General features: G+C 57.5%; 1 protein-coding gene across 1 annotated transcript; it reads right to left on the minus strand.

Moving 5' to 3' along the window:
- Nucleotides 1-4: 4 nt before the first annotated feature.
- On the minus strand, nucleotides 5-14409 carry SLC2A1 (solute carrier family 2 member 1). The gene is made up of 10 exons (XM_048967552.1): nucleotides 14245-14409; nucleotides 10105-10197; nucleotides 4867-5027; nucleotides 4040-4280; nucleotides 3484-3646; nucleotides 3213-3400; nucleotides 2963-3067; nucleotides 2682-2783; nucleotides 2179-2382; nucleotides 5-1780 (listed from the first exon to the last, which is right to left on the minus strand). The coding sequence occupies exons 1-10, from the start codon at nucleotides 14260-14262 to the stop codon at nucleotides 1583-1585; spliced, it is 1473 nt and encodes a 490-aa protein (XP_048823509.1). The 5' UTR covers nucleotides 14263-14409; the 3' UTR covers nucleotides 5-1582.
- Nucleotides 14410-15220: the final 811 nt, after the last annotated feature.

Here is a 15220-nt window from a genome sequence, read left to right on the forward strand (position 1 = left end):
AGGAAAAAAAAAAAAAAAAAAGAAAAAAGTGTGTGCAGTTTCTGGGATGCTGCACAGATATGTGATGAGTTGTCATGGGTTTTTTTTTTCTACCTTTATTTTCAATGTACTCACTTCCAAAACAGACAAATAAATTAAAAAAAAAAAAAACACTATTAAATAACTGCACATGGCTTTGGAAATGTGCCATAGCTCCTACAACAGTTGCACTCAGGGGAGAAGGGCTGCTTTTAGTGTTGTTTTCTTAAGTTTTGTTTTAAAAGGACAGTATTTCTTGTTTTTAATATACTAAGGACTAAAATTCAGTGCAATAGATACAACTACAGTGCAGGTAATTAACTATACAAAAGTCATCCTAACCATGTACAAGCTTTCCTTAGAGTTGCTATAGAGACTAAACCTTTGCATCTGTACCTTTTTGTATACATTATACACTGTGAATATACTCCGAGAATATTTACAGTACAGTTCCTTGTCAATCAGAAGCACTATAACTTAACATCTACTATTAACACCATCGAACAAAAATATATATAATATAAATATCTTCCAGTCTATACACAGAGCAGGAAATGTATCCGTGTGGTGACGTTCGGTGGCTCTGGGATCCACGTGGTGACGATGGGCAAGGTGTGCTGCAGCGTGGGACGGCCGCCCGCTCCCAGCTCCGCGGGGCTCCGGGGGACAGCGTGGTGCCAGGGAAGGCTGAGGCCGCAGCTCTGCGCTGCTGCTGAACCCCTGCTCCTCTCCGCCAGCACTTCGTGCCACGGTTGACCAATAAGGCAAATATTGCCAAGAACACACCAAGAGATCCCCTCCCCTCCCATCTCAGCCCACCCGAGCGCACAGCCAGCACGAGAACAGATGAAATCCAGGCGAGGAAGTGCACGCAGCCCTCTGCTCAGAAAGGTGAGGAGCCGTTCCAGGAGCCTGCACCAGGGGAGACAGTGCTCTGCCCCCTTCTCCAGTACTACCGACCTCCCCAGCCTGCTCCAGGGGAAGCGCTCGGCCCTGACAGAGGAGCAGGGCTGCGCCCACACCTCTCATCCTCAGCGCTGCCCCAAGGCGCTCCCAGAGGGCAAGGAATTCCCATCCACAAACCAATGGGGGGGTTGAAATCTTAGACTGCTTTAAAAAATAACTTTAAAAAAAAAATCTTGGTTTAGACTTAGTCAAATTACACGATTTCACTACGATTAGAATGTTAAAAAAAAAGTTTCCAGCTTTAAAAACTTCCGCTATGTGATTTCTCGCATGAAATAACCTATCTCTTCCTTAAAAAGGGAGCCACCCTCCTGCTCACAGAGGCTGGAGGATGCTGCTTGGTTGGTTTTAAAACATTAGTCATTGTTGCTGAATCTATCGGCTTTGAAATCCTGGACTTGAAACCAGCTAAAATCATTCCTAGCAAAAATACAGTCAGTCACTGATGAACCAGGCGGCCAGTGGGGGAGTCTGGAGAAGGAGCGTATGCAAAGAGCCAGACCCCCCCGCTCCCTCCTTCCTCGTTTCTGTACAAGTATTAAAAACACTCAGGAGAGAAGTTAGGAGGTTCGGAGGAGACGGGACACGCCGCAGCTGGTTAGACCTGGGAGTCAGCACCCAAGCTGTGGAACTCATCCGGGGTCTTGTCACTCTGGCTCGCACCCCCCTGACGGAAGCCGGAGGCGATCTCATCGAAGGTCCGGCCCTTCGTCTCCGGCACCTTGAAGTAGGTGAAGATGAAGAAGAGGACTAGCAGCACCGTGAAGATGATGAAGACGTAGGAGCCGCAGAGTTGCTGAAAAGGAGAGCACCAAGAAGCAGTGAGCACGTGGACAGAGCCGGCAAAACCTGGGGCCCTGCTGGGGCTGCCAGAGTGCAGACATCCACCAGAGCCAGGCACAAAGCAATGCACCACCTCCTGAGCCCTCCCCACCGAGGGACTTGTCATCTAGTGACTGTCCTGCCCGTACCCACTGCTTCAAGAACAGTGCCGGCCTGCTCCAGGATGTGACTTCCCTATGCCTCATCCCTAGGAGCATTTCCCATACCAATCTGAAAGCAAACCCGAGTCACAATCCTAATACAGGTTTTAGGGCTCAGGAATCTTGTCTACGTTCATAATCCAACTGGTGTAATGTTGGGCTGCCTGCACACACCCCTAAACCCATGCCCCAGAGAACAAGAGATGATTACCGCAATGTACTGGAAGCCCATGCCCACAATGAAGTTGGAGGTCCAGTTAGACAGCCCAGCAACAGCAAAGGCAGCAGGACGAGGGCCTTGGCTGAACAGTTCTGCCACAATAAACCAAGGGATGGGGCCTGGACCAATCTCAAAGAAGGCCACGAACCCAAAGATGGCAACGATACTGAGGTAGGACATCCAGGGCATTTGGTCCTAGATCAAAGGAGGGAGAAAACAGGTCAGTGAGTGCTGTTCATAGGGATTGACAAAGTGTGCGGCCAGCACAGGTGAGACTGCAGACAAGCATGGTTCTAGTAGAAGCCATAGGGTTTCTCTGGATTGGAAATGGTGTTTCCGGGACCCCAAGAGAGATCTGCAGAGAAGACCACACAGATCCCTGGGAAGAGGGGTTAGAGATAAGGAAGGATGTCCACCTCCCCACAAGCCACCACAATGAGCAGTGGTGTGCAGGGCATCCTCCCACCCACCCACCCCCAGCCCCCACCACTCACCAGCAGCGTCAGAGCAATGGTCATGAGCACTGCACACCCCGCCATCCCCGCCAGGCCGATGAGGTGAAGGGTCCTGCGTCCAGCTCGCTCCACCACGAAGAGCTGTCGGGTGGGAAGACATCTGTCAGCACCTCCAGCTGGGGAAAATCTCCTCCTCCCTTCTCCCTCCCTACCTGCACATACTTCCTCAGGTAGCACATCACACAATCATCACTCCCCGCCTCCACAAAGCCCACCAGCCCAACACAAAGCTCTCAGGTGAGGTGGAGGCCTCAACTCACCGAAACAACAGTGAAAGCTGTATTCACCACCCCAGAGCCAATGGTGGCATAGACAGGCTGCTCCACACCCGACTTCTCAAAGATGCTGGTGGAATAGTAGAAAACCTACAAACAGAAAGGATGTGCCATGAGGAAAGGAGTCACCTCAGCTTGGGGCTGGCACCAACCCACAAGCCATGCACACTGCACCCAGCTCCTGTGGCTGGGTGAAACAAGCTGACCCACAGGGGGTCCCCAGCCCCACACTCACTGCATTGATCCCTGAGAGCTGCTGGGACAGCTGCAACACGATCGCGATGAGGATGGGCTGGCGGTACATGGGAGAGCGGAAGAGCTCCATGATCGTGACCTTCTTCTCTCTCATCATTTGCCGGCTCTCCTCCTTCATCTCCTGCAGGTCGCTGCTGACATCTGTTGTGCCTCGGAGCTTCTTGAGGACTGAGGGGAGACAGAAGGCCAGGTCAGGAGCAGCTGAGGGCCCCATGCATGGCAAGATAAGCTCAGGGATGAGAGTCACTCACCGCTTTTGGCTTTGTTCTCCTCGTTGCGGTTGATCAGGAGGAATCGAGGGCTCTCAGGGGCAAAGGGGAGGATGATGCACTGCAGCAGGGCAGGGACAAAGATGAATCCCAGGAGAAGCGGCCAAAGCGAGTCGTTTCCCATGATCAAGTCCAAGCCAAACACCTGAGAACAAGAAGTTTTGAGCCTCATCAGTGCTGTGGAGTCTCCCCTTCTCCTTTAATCCAGCTTACTGCAAACCCAATCCAGCTCCGCTCTGTGGGGCACACACAGACATTCAAGCCTCACAATGCGCCTACCAGAGGCGCAGAGCACCATGCTTTGCCCAAGCAGACTCTAGATGTTACAACCTGATGCTGGGCATTCAAACCCTACATGTTATCTCATCCTTGTGCCTGTTGAGCCCTGCGCCATCTCTCCAGCCCTCGCTCTTCCCGAGGAGCTGTACAGAGGTACAGAGCAATGCTCCTGGGCCATCTGAGACCAGCACAGCATCAACAACACACTGACTGTCCAGAAACAGTGCTGCAGACAGACGGACCCCCGGACAGCACTTACTTGTGCAATGAGAATGCCCAAAACAATGCCAAGCTGGTGGAAGGTCCCCAGCGCGCCCCGCAGCGCGGTCGGTGACACCTCGCCCACGTACATGGGCACAAAGCCAGTGGTGAGGCCGGAATACAGGCCGATGATGAAGCGGCCAAGAATGAGCATCTCAAAGGACAAAGCCATCTTGGAGAAGCCCATGAGGACAGCGGCCAGGAAGGCGAGGACGTTTGACATCAGCATGGAGTTACGTCTGTGGAAGCAAGGAGATGAGAACATCAGACTGCAGGGAGTATTGGGAGGGGTTGTTTAGCCACGTGAAACCAAGCACCAACACTATGCATGAGGGAGGTGTCCACAGTCATTCCCCATGCAGGAAAGCATCCAAGGCTGAAGCGTAAGCACCACGCAGGGCTCACCATCTGTCTCTGCAGCCTTCAAGGCGGTGCAGGCACATGGCCACGCACCGCTGGGAAGCAGAGGCACTCACAGGGTTCGGTAGAATAAGGCTGATGCTGCCCCGTGACAGCCAGACAGTTAAACAGATGCTGCCCTAAGGAGCACAACAGTGCCGTTTTGATACATGCTTAGCTGAAACAGCAGACTCTGAAAAGGCCAACAGGGAAGCTATTAAGGGACAGACTACACGCTTTTGGCTCGCGCAAAGGGCTCAGCTCCGCAGCAGGCCAAGCCCTGGGGAGGCCAGGAAAGAAGGCTTGCCAACTCCCAGCACAGGCAGTAACAGGCTCCAGAGGGTGGAAGAATGGTCTCATGAGCAAGGCGTCAGCCCCAGAGCCAGGCCCCGCCACCAGGGGAGGCGGCACATGCTTGGTGCTCACCTGCCAAAGCGGTTGACAAAGAGTCCCACGGAAAAGGATCCAATCATGCCTCCAACTGAGAAAATGGCAACAGAGAGGGACCACAGCGTGGTGAGGGTGGCAGGGCTGATGGGCTCCTCATATCTGTACAGCCAGGTGCGGTTGTAGAAGTCTTCAATCACCTGCAAGGGGGAAGAAGTGAAACCACAGGGTAAGGCTGTCTCACGCCAAGAGGTTCACATACATCTGCCTATGGAGCTGTGCTGTGCAGGCTGGGCACGTCCACACTCACAGCCCGCCCCAACACACAGCATTTCCTTGATGAAGAGCAGCACACGGGTAGACCCACAGCTCCGACAACATCCCACTGCAACGGTGGATGCAGCACAGCCCCCAGCACACCTTACCCCAAGCACTGTCGGCTCAGGAAGGATGTGACAGCCCAACACAGGTACCCTGGGTGCAGGCACACTGTGGCCCGTCCCATCCCCCTGGCACCACAGCGCAGGGTTCACCAGCTGCAGGATGCAAAGCTTTGCCCAGGCTCGCTTTGAAGTGGAGCAGACACCACAGGCTCCAGCCCTGGCTGCACAGCCCGGTGTCGGCCCAGGCACAGCTCCTACACCACAGCCACATGCGGCTGCTCAGATGGACTGCGTCGAGCCTCACATCCTCTGCCAGTGGCCAAAATCCCCATTCCCAGTTTCGGTGAGGAGTGAGACTCCTGGCCTCATCACAGCCGCGGCCATCCTAATTCCTCCCCGCAGGCAGCTGTGCCTCCACACCTGGGACAACAACCCTGCCATGATTTCGGTGCTGCAGCCCAAACGAGGAGGCTGGGATCGCCTGGCAGCAGGGCATCTTCGCTGCTGACAGCCAGGCTGGTGTGGGCACAGAGCCGAGCGCCCTTCAAAGCTTTCCCCAGCTATTACCCACACACCCTTCTGCTAAGGCTGGGCAAGTCCTCCTCCACTCCTGCTGCTCGAGATTTCATCTTCATCACCAGTGCCATGAATTCCTCGGCCTCAGCCCAGCCACCTACAGACTGCGGGCAGCTCCCCACCGCCCTGCAAGCCTCAGTCACAAGGCTTGGCCCATCTCTTCCCCATCACAAGACAATGTGTCACCGAGCAAGCCCTGGTTTGCCGGCACGTTCCCATTAAACCCAGCACTCCTTTGCTTTCCACTAGATGGGAGCCACCCAGCTGCAGGCTGGCAGCAAGCTGATAGCACGGCTCAGATCTGGGAGGAAACCTGACGGGATGCGCAGCGAAAATGCAGCCAGACAGGTTTGGGCTCGTCCTGCCAAGGCTCAGCGCTGCCAAAACGCCTCCAAAGCCATTGCAGGAAGGTCGGGCTGCTCCTCGGGTCACCGCGGACAGGCAGGGATGCAGCGAGAGAGAGGGGCTGAGCAGGGCTGCAAGAGCTGCATGGGTCCCTGTGTATTTCTAAAGAAACACAGCCGGCCAGAGAGCTTCAAGCAAGCCAGCAAGAGCCACAGGCGGCTCCTTCCCAGAACAACACACCTGTGCCCTGGAGAAATAAGGGCGCAGGTACGCCGACACTGTCCCTGCTAATAGAGGAGCTCCACTGGCTGCGTGGAGGAAGGGCTTCATGCAGCTCTTTCACAAAGCGATGGGTCCTGAGGCTTCTTCCTACCTAAGGTCACCAAGGCATTTGTAACCGCGGTTGGAGCACACACCAAGCAAAAAGAAAAGCCCGCTGCCTTAACTGAGCCGCACGCAGCAGCACAACTCGGAGCTGCCATCTTCCTGCCGTGCACACGGCAGAGAGCAGCTTTCATCCTTCAAGATCTTGATTTCTCTTCCCAGACGATGAAGGAGGGCCCGAAACCCCAAATCCTGATTATTAGACACCTGAAAATTGCGTTAGGGAGGAAGATGGTTGAAGGGAAGCTGTGTTTAAAGCTCAAGCTGGGCAGAGAAGCAATAAGCTTGTCTTCTCTACCAGGAATTTAGTGGCTGCAGTTATTTAACAATTTATGTAATGAACGCACCAGCGTGATGGGGGCTAAAAATAGGGCCTGCAATGGGACCTGGGATGCAGCTCCACACAAAGCTCGATCAGGTTGCAGTGGATCTTCTCCAGAACACCACAAGTGGAATTTTTATCACCAGCAGCCCTGATTCATTGCTTTACAGCCTCGCAGGGAAGACAAACGTGACTGGGAGAGGCCGCACCAAATTCCTGCCTGCCTTCCCCAGAAGCCTGCAGCTCACTTCCTAAGAAGTAGAGAGGAATTCAAGCGATGGCCGATGCCCCAGAGCTGGCCAAGCCCTGCTTCCTCTGGGCTGTGGTTTTGCTGCTCCTCCCTGCACTGTGAAGGCCTAAGGGGTCAAACAAACAGCACTCCAAATCCCTCCTCCCAGCCCCTTTCCCTGTGCAAAAGGAACCAGTGGGAACCCTGACATGAGCCGATTGCTGGGAGGGGATGAAAAACCCTTTTGAGCTTAACAGGAGAGGAAGAACAAGGGGGAGGTATTACAATGTGCAAAGGCTGTTTGTGCCTCTCTGCCTTCCTCCTTCCCCCTACTTTGTTTCAGCTGAGTGTTTTCACCAGCCCTCACCTGCTTTCACACCATGCTCTCTCTATACATCACCTCTACCACCACCCTGCAAGGAACAAGCAGCTGTTTCAGCAGCATGGACTATATTGGGAGGACCACAAAACCAGCATTCAGCCCTCTCAGCAAGAAAGGTCCCTTTCTTGGCTGTTTTTTGGTGAGGCTGCTGGACACTGGGGACGGGTGCAAGCAAACCATGCTGTGCCTGCATTGCTGAAGTCAAGAGATTGGTGCACAATTTCTGCAGTAAGAAGGCATCCCGAAGTGCTTCCCCAGCTCTTCTGCATCCCAAAGCTTGCTGGAAGGCTCACCCCCAGAGCACAGCACAGCCCCGGGAAACCAAAACAGCACACGGACCTTTGTGTGCTGCAGGTCTGCATGAAGCAGAGCCCCCAGCACTGAGGGCACAGCTGGACATCATCCCTCAGGCTCTGCAAGATGGGGGAACACATCCTGTGAGAAGGCCTTACCCATCCCTTGCCAAACATCTCTCTGCTTTCCCCCCCAAATCTGGTGCTGCCCCAAGGGAAGACCCCACAGGACAGTTGGGATGCACTTACACCCCCTCAGCAGGAGGTCAGCAGGGCAGGCTGCACAGCAGTCCCTGCAGCCATCAGGAAGACAGAGATGTAAGGAAGTGACTCGCATCCCCATCCCAGGCACCGAGACAGGCAGGTAGGGCGCTGATGCAATGCAGTAATTACAGCACGTCTGCTCCCCGAGGTCCCTGAGCACTCAGCACTGCATCAAGAGCCGCCCTGCGCAGGGCTTTGGGGATAGGGAAATTAGAGCAGATGTCACACAGGGCTCCTCAGCTCACCACACTGCTCCTTCGGCTCAGGCATGAGGCACACAGCGCTCCCCAGCCCCTGCCCTGCAGAGCCCATCACACAGCATAAAGGCCATCAGCCAGCACAGGTGGGCTGCAGGCGCCTGGACATGATGGCAAGGCCACTCACCTCCACTCAAAGGACTCCTCTTTCCACGCATGCAGAGTGTGGCAAGTTTTTTTGCATACAGTCTTTTCCCCTTCACACATTTTTCAGTGCTCAAGGTGACACGCTGCCATTTGTGCTCTAATGCAATGTCAGAAGACCTTGCAGCCCATCCACCAATCCCACCAGTAATAGGATTAATCCTCTCATGGCACAAATTCTGCCTCAGAGTTTTAATTATTCGGGATTGTGCTTTGGAGGTTTGGATGTTTTAGCTCTCCCCACAGCCCAGGAACAGCCAGTTCCTTCAAGCAGAGCAGCAGCTGAAGCCCAGTTTGTCTTTCAACACCTTGCCCTGGCAACCGAGCTTTGCCCAGGGCATGTTACAAGCACAATAGAGAATTTCTGAGCTAACACTTCCAGGGCCATAAAACTTCAAAAGGCAGTTCAGGGGAGCCCAAGTTTCTCAGGGCCCCCAGGTCCCCACCAGATGCCTGGCCACAGAAGGGTCCTGGCTCCTGCTAACCGTGGTACAGAAAGGAGCAAATTCCTACTGCTGTTCATCATCCTTTGCACACAGCCTGTGTTTTCCTGTCTGTCCCAAAACACACAGTCCCTTCCTGGGGACATTTGGCCTCTGGTGGCTGCATAAGGTCCCCGTCATATCTGCTTCCCCAAGCATCACGATGCTCTCACCCTTTAAGACCCCGATTAACTGGTAATGTAAGCTTCCCTTTGGGGGATCCATGTAGGATCTCACTTTGCCCCACTGTGACCACCATCACCGCCCCACAGAGCCCAGCAGCTGGGCGACAGGCTCAGGTCCCGGCAGAGGATAGAGCACGGCACGCCACGGCCCGGCAGCCCAGGCCAGGTGAGTTATTGCTCCCACACCCAGAGCACGGCCAGCCCTGCCTTCCCTCTCCCTGGCCGCCACCGCCCAGCGCCTGCTGAGTCAAGGATGAGGCAGCTCTTGGGCATCCCCCCACCGCGGTGAAAGGGCGCAGGCAGAGGAAGCGCCAGGCACCTGCCCTCCTGCAGCCCTGACCTGGGGCTGGTGGGGGGGGGGGGGGGGGGTCAGGACTGGGGGGGGCTGGAGGGGGGGAGGGTGAAGGCTTGGCAGGCACAGGAGGCCTGGGGCACCCCACTTTCTTTTGGAAGAGGTTGGGCAGCTCCAGCAACCCCAACCCAGCGGTATCCCACAGCCTCTGCCGGAGCAGTAATTATCAGCCCCTCCCCACACAGGCAGCCCACCAGGGCTGTTATCTCCATCTGTGGGGCCGTGTGGGTGAGCGCTCCCAGGCTGGCTTGTCGCAAACTCCTCCATCGTTCGCCCAGCAAAGCCACACCAGAGAAAGTGCCACAGTTCTCATGGTGTGCCTCGTGCCTGGACTCTGACTCTCAGCCACCAGAGCTCCCCTGGCTGCCCAGCAGGGAGTCACTGCTCGACACGACCAAGATCCTAATTAGCTTCCAAAATCTTCGCTAAGGCTGAGGTTAAAAGTTACACCAACCCACCCCGAGAGCCTCTCCAGCACAGGCATGCAATTCCCATAAACAGCCGGCGAAATACTGAGCAAAAAGGAAACTAATTCTCCCGGGAACAAGAGCTAAATAGCTCCTTAACAAATCCCATTAGGGCGGTAAGCTGCCTAGCAGGATGTACTATTTCGGCCAGGCTCAGGGCGGATGCGACGGAGGTGTGTTTGTTTTCGCAGCCAGCACCGCTCGGCTCTCACCTTCTGCGGGGCATTGATGACACCAGTATTGTAGCCAAACTGCAGCGAGCCCAGCACCGCTCCTCCCACAGCCAGCATCAGGCGAGCTGTCATCTGCAGAGAGAAGGAGCAGAGGGTTACGTGTGCCCCGAGCCCCCGAGGAGATAAAAGGGAACCCCCCCCCCCCTCCTCCAACCCCTTCTTCCCCTGACTTTCATGGTTTTCTGACACGCACGTGGGCTGAACAACAAACAGAACGACGCGACGCCGTTTTGGGATCCCAGGGATTTATTTAATCTTTGTTGCCTCCAGATGGGGGCTGGAAGCGTGGCCCCGTCGGGGTGACGACACGCACCGCAGGCACAGATAACCGCAGGCCGAGCGCACCGCGACGTCCCCGGCTCAGCGCTGCTTGTCTTGGCCCAGCCCTGCCTCCGTTCCTGGGGACATGGCAGCAGCCCGTGGCTTCCACCTCTCTCCCAAGCACCTGGGCCATGCTACAAGGCTCTGCGCCCCTACTCTCTCCAATTGGGGGCACAAAGCGCTCCCCACGAACTGACCGAGGGCAGCAGAGCCACCCAAACCTGGAGCCAGCCCCACAGCTCCATCCCACCACCGCGTGAGGATGCCTCGCCACTAACAAAGCACTGTCAGAGCCCAGCTCATCGTTTCCCAGCGATTATCCAACACCTCAGTGCCTCTGGCTGTTTGGCAAGCCCTCGCCCACCTCCCCTTTCTCCTGCTTAAGCTACAGCAACAATCGGAGGCTTGTCTTGGAGCAAGGTCAGGGCAGGCCAGCACTTGGACACCTCCATCAATGGCCCAATTATCCCAGGCAGGAGATTTCCCTGCTGCTCAGCCCAGCCTCGGTGCCCCGAGAAATGGGATTGAAGTTCCCAGGGTGGGTTAAGCAGCTTAGGGACATTCACGTGAACCTAAAGCCCCTTCTCCAGGGCTCGGGGGGCCTCACGGGAGCACGCAGCCCCAGGACCCACAGCAGCCTTCCTTCTCCTTCCCGCTGGCCACTACCCATCTCTGGGTCACCACGAGCGCCGTGTGGGAGCCGCCTGCTTCCCGCATGGGCACCTGCCCTGCTGCCCTGGCACAACGCCGGCAGCTCAGCTCATGCCATGCTCCGACTGACCACCTCCCTGCTTCCAACCCTGCAGCTCTCAGCTGCTCCCCGCCTGCTGGCTTCCCCTCTGCTATCACACAGAGGGTCAGGGTGAGGGTTAGGGAAGCGCTCTGCCCCAGGTGGCAGTGGGCACGGCCCCATGCTGGGAGCACTCAGACACCGCTTGCAGCCACTGGGTTTGGGCATTGCTGTGTGCAGCCATCGGATTGGGCTCCGGGATTCCTGCGGGTCCCATCTAACTCACAACATGCTGTGGTTCTGTGATTACTGAGTGCACTTGAGACAAGTCCCCAAACCACAGGTGACCCAGCACAGCAGCCATCCAGCGCTGGGCATTCCCACAGATCCCCCACACCCTTCTGCTGCTCATGACTCCCTGGATCCCCAACCCAGCTCCTGTCACATGCCAGGCGAGCAGAAGAGGTGCAGCCCTGCACACTTCCAGCACTGAGCAGCACCTGGTGTTGCAGGACCCACCCGAGCCTGGGAGCACACAGACACACCGAGGGGCGCACACTGCAGTACAGAGCAATTGGCAGCAGCTCACTGGCACCCCTGCCAACCTGCCCTTCTCTGCCATAACAAGGAATTAGGAAGTTCAGTGGGAAGAGCAGCAACAGGACCCCAGGCTGCCTCAGGAAATAAAGCCAGCATGCCATTAATTAAGTTCATTAATTAGGATTGGCCTGAACGCAACAATTGGCTTCCCAGGGAATCGGGAGGTTTGGGCACTCGGCTTTGTTCAAAATGTCTGAGAAGAGCGAGCCCAGCTCCCAGCAGCCACGGCAAAAGGAGCCCAGCACCAGGCTGCAGAGCTGCAACACAGGGTGAGGAGCACTGCCAGCAAGTTAAAGAGCAGATCGTGGTGCCACCGCCTCTCCCAGCGCCGACCTCTGCACAACCACAGCGCACGCAAGAAGCGCCCTGTGCTCTAATCAACACCTAAGAAAGCAAATAATGCTTTGTGCTTTGCTTCTTTCCCTTCCAAGGGTGGTGATTCCAGCCCCATTTGACACAGTAAAGTGCTCTCCCAGAGCAGGAGCGGGCCAGCGAGCGCCAGTCTGCACGTCCAGCACCGCGTGCCATCGGTCCCACGTATGTCACGACGAGCAGGAAGCGCCGGTGAGTCACACGTTGTGTTGGCAGGGAAGGCTTTGGGAAGGGAGCGAGGAGCTGAATGTGCTGCCTGCCGGCTGCCGCCATGAACTTTGCTCCAGGAAGATGCTGGCAGCCCCTAAAGGGTTTCTCTGGCAGGGGGTTGGGGCGAGCTGCAGAAAGCTGTGCTGCTCAGAGCACCACATTTGCATGGGGTGTAGGAGGAAGTGGGGCACACAGCCTCAGTGCATTCAAGGAGTGAAAGTCTCTGCTTTGCACCAGGCAGGGGGATGTCCACCAAAAAAAAAAAAAAAATCCAAACCAACTGGAGTGACCCTAATTCACTGCCCTATGGGAATGAGCGAGACACTTCAGCTGAAATCATGGGATTTGTGCTCAGGAGGAGCCCAACTGTTGGACGCGGTCCCGGGCAGCCGTGAGTCAGTGGCCATGAGGGGTGCTGCACGGAGCCTGGCCATGAAAGGAGAGGCTCAACATGGGGGAAGAAAAAAAAAAGCCAGTTTCTAGTGGCCGCCTGGCGTGGGAAACTCTCGTCAAGCTGCGCAGAAAGCGCTGCTTTGTTAACCCTCATCAGGACCAAGCTCCTGTCCCGCGTCCACCATGGGCACAGAGAAGATGGGGAACAACAGCTGGGTGTGAGCATGGAGCACTGGGAGCACCAACGGGATGAAGGAGTGAACAATCCTCCAAACAACTCAAAAACTAAGACGAAACCAAAATAAAGAAGTCCAAAGATGGGAACAGCACAAAGATCTCGACTGGAACTTTCCGTAAGGACAGGACTGTCACACACTCGGCCATCGGGAGTCCCACACACTGCAGTCCCACAAATCCCTCCCGGTGCAGTAAATCCCCCCCTGCCTCGGCAGCCACCAGCAAGGTCACGGAGTGAGGCTGTGGGGCGATGGGAGCGCAGCAGCGGGCAGCAGAAAATAACTCTGCCCGGCGACTTCGCAGCCCCCCCAGCACAGCACAGCACCGACCGCGCTCCGATCCCATTTGGGGACGGCATGCAACGGCCGGGATGTGGCACCGGGCTCAGCCGCGGCAATGCGGGGACACAGCGCTTCCCACAGCCCGCCCCCCCCCGGCACCGCGGACGCGCTCGGGGGCTGCTGCTGCCGAAAGGCCTCCGCGACGGAAAGGAAAATGGGTCAACGCCGTCGCTCTCTGTTATATTTTCTTTCAGTAAGGTCAGCCGGGGACATGGACGGGTATCTCAACGTTTCCCAAGCGCGGGATCGCCGCTCGTTGGAGGAGCCCCGCGGAGTTCTGTTACGCAAAGCCCTGAGCGCCAAGAACGGCTCTCCCACCCCTCCAACCCCCAAACCAGCAGAGCCCCGGACCACCGCGCAACGGCGGATCAGAGCACGGCACAAACCGAACGCACAGAGCCCGTTCGGGACCGGAATTGGGTCGGGAAAGCAGAGCCGCCCCCCGCCGTCCCCCATCGCAGGGGCCGCTACCGCGGACCCCAGAAGGGCAGCAGCAGGGGATCCGCCGCTCGGTGACGCGGGGCAGCGCCAGCCGCCGCCGCCATCGGCTCTCTTCCTCTCCTAAAAAAGTTGCGTCAGTTTCACGTTCCCCTCGCATCGAGGATCCGCCGCAGCGGAGCGCTCCGCGTTTCCCCGCTCAGCCCCGAAGGGGAACCGCACAGCGACCTTTCCGCGCTGCTTTCCCCCGACAAACACCGAAGTCTTTCCGTACCCAACTCTCCCCCCAGCGCTCCGTCCCTATTTTTTACTCTTCTTCAGCTCCATTCCGGCGGCGCTGCCCTCCCCACCCCCTCCCATCCCGGCGGCGCGTTGGGGTTTTTCCATGCTCCCTCATCCCGCGCTCCCCCCGCACCACGTTGCATAACTCCCTTCCTTCCCCTGCCGCGCCGGGCTCCCCCCGCCGGCCCCGCACACCTTGCTGCCGCTCTCCATGTCGCTCCGGGGGCGTCGGATCGGCGCGGGGCAGCAGAGCGATGTCGCGCGGCCGCCGCGGGGGCATTGGAGCGGCTTAAGAGGCAGCGCGGGGGGCGAGCGCGGCACGGCACGAGGCGGCGGCCATTGGTGGAGCGGGAGAGGGGGCGTGGCCGGAGGGGGGCGCGGCGTTCGGGAGGGGCGTGGCCTAGAGGGGGGCCCGGCGGGGGTGTGCGGGGGGCGGGAGCGCGTGGCGGCGGGGGAGGGGAGGCGGCGTGGGGAGCACGTGCGGGGTGCGCGCGTGGAAGTGGGGGGTGCGCGCAACGCGTGCGCGAGCGCAGATGGAACCGCGGGCACGAGCGCGTGCATCCGTCTGGCTGAGTGCACACGTGTGCGCTCCTGTCCCCCCCCCCCTCGTGTGTGCGCACACTCCGCGTGTCGGTGCGCCGCGGGACGGGGCGGGAGGGGCGCGGGGCGATGTGCGGCCGCGCACGTCCGCCGGCTCCGCCCCTCCTCCATCCGCGGGGCCGCGCCGGTGCAGGGGGCTTTGTGTGGCCGGGGCTGAGCTGCCCCCTCCCCCCCCTTTCGCAGCCACGGTCGCAGAAAGGCCAAAAAGCGGAGTTTTCTCCCCAAACAGTGCTGGGGGCGGCGGGCCGCTCCCTGCTCGCCTTTTTGCTCTGGGAAAAGTGGGAATTGTGCAAAAAGTCGCGATCGATGCGGGGGGGGTTGGAAGGGGGGGGGAGGTTCGCTTCCCGGAATCCTCCTTTGCTCCAAATTTGGGCATTCGGGTGAACCCTTGCGTCTGCACAGCGCAGACCCCGCATTCCGGCAGCCCCGTGCTCTGCTCTCCCCCTCTTTGTAAATGGAGACCCCAAATCCCAGCGAAAGGCTTTGAGACGAAAGGACATTTTGCTCCAAATGGAAAAGTCTGGGAGCGAGAGCTGATGGAACAGAAATGAAGGAAATGGGCCGCTGGGAA

This window comes from Lagopus muta, chromosome 21 (genome assembly GCF_023343835.1).
Source record: "Lagopus muta isolate bLagMut1 chromosome 21, bLagMut1 primary, whole genome shotgun sequence".
Classification (NCBI taxonomy): Eukaryota; Metazoa; Chordata; class Aves; order Galliformes; family Phasianidae; genus Lagopus; species Lagopus muta.

Bases quoted from the DNA above. Each gene is read 5' to 3' on its own strand.
- SLC2A1 (XM_048967552.1), bottom strand. The intron at 5,028-10,104 runs GTGAGAGCCGAG...TCCCCCTTGCAG, and splicing joins TCATCAATGCCCCGCAGAAG to GTGATTGAAGACTTCTACAA. The intron at 4,281-4,866 runs GTGAGCACCAAG...TTGCTTCCACAG, and splicing joins TTTGTCAACCGCTTTGGCAG to ACGTAACTCCATGCTGATGT.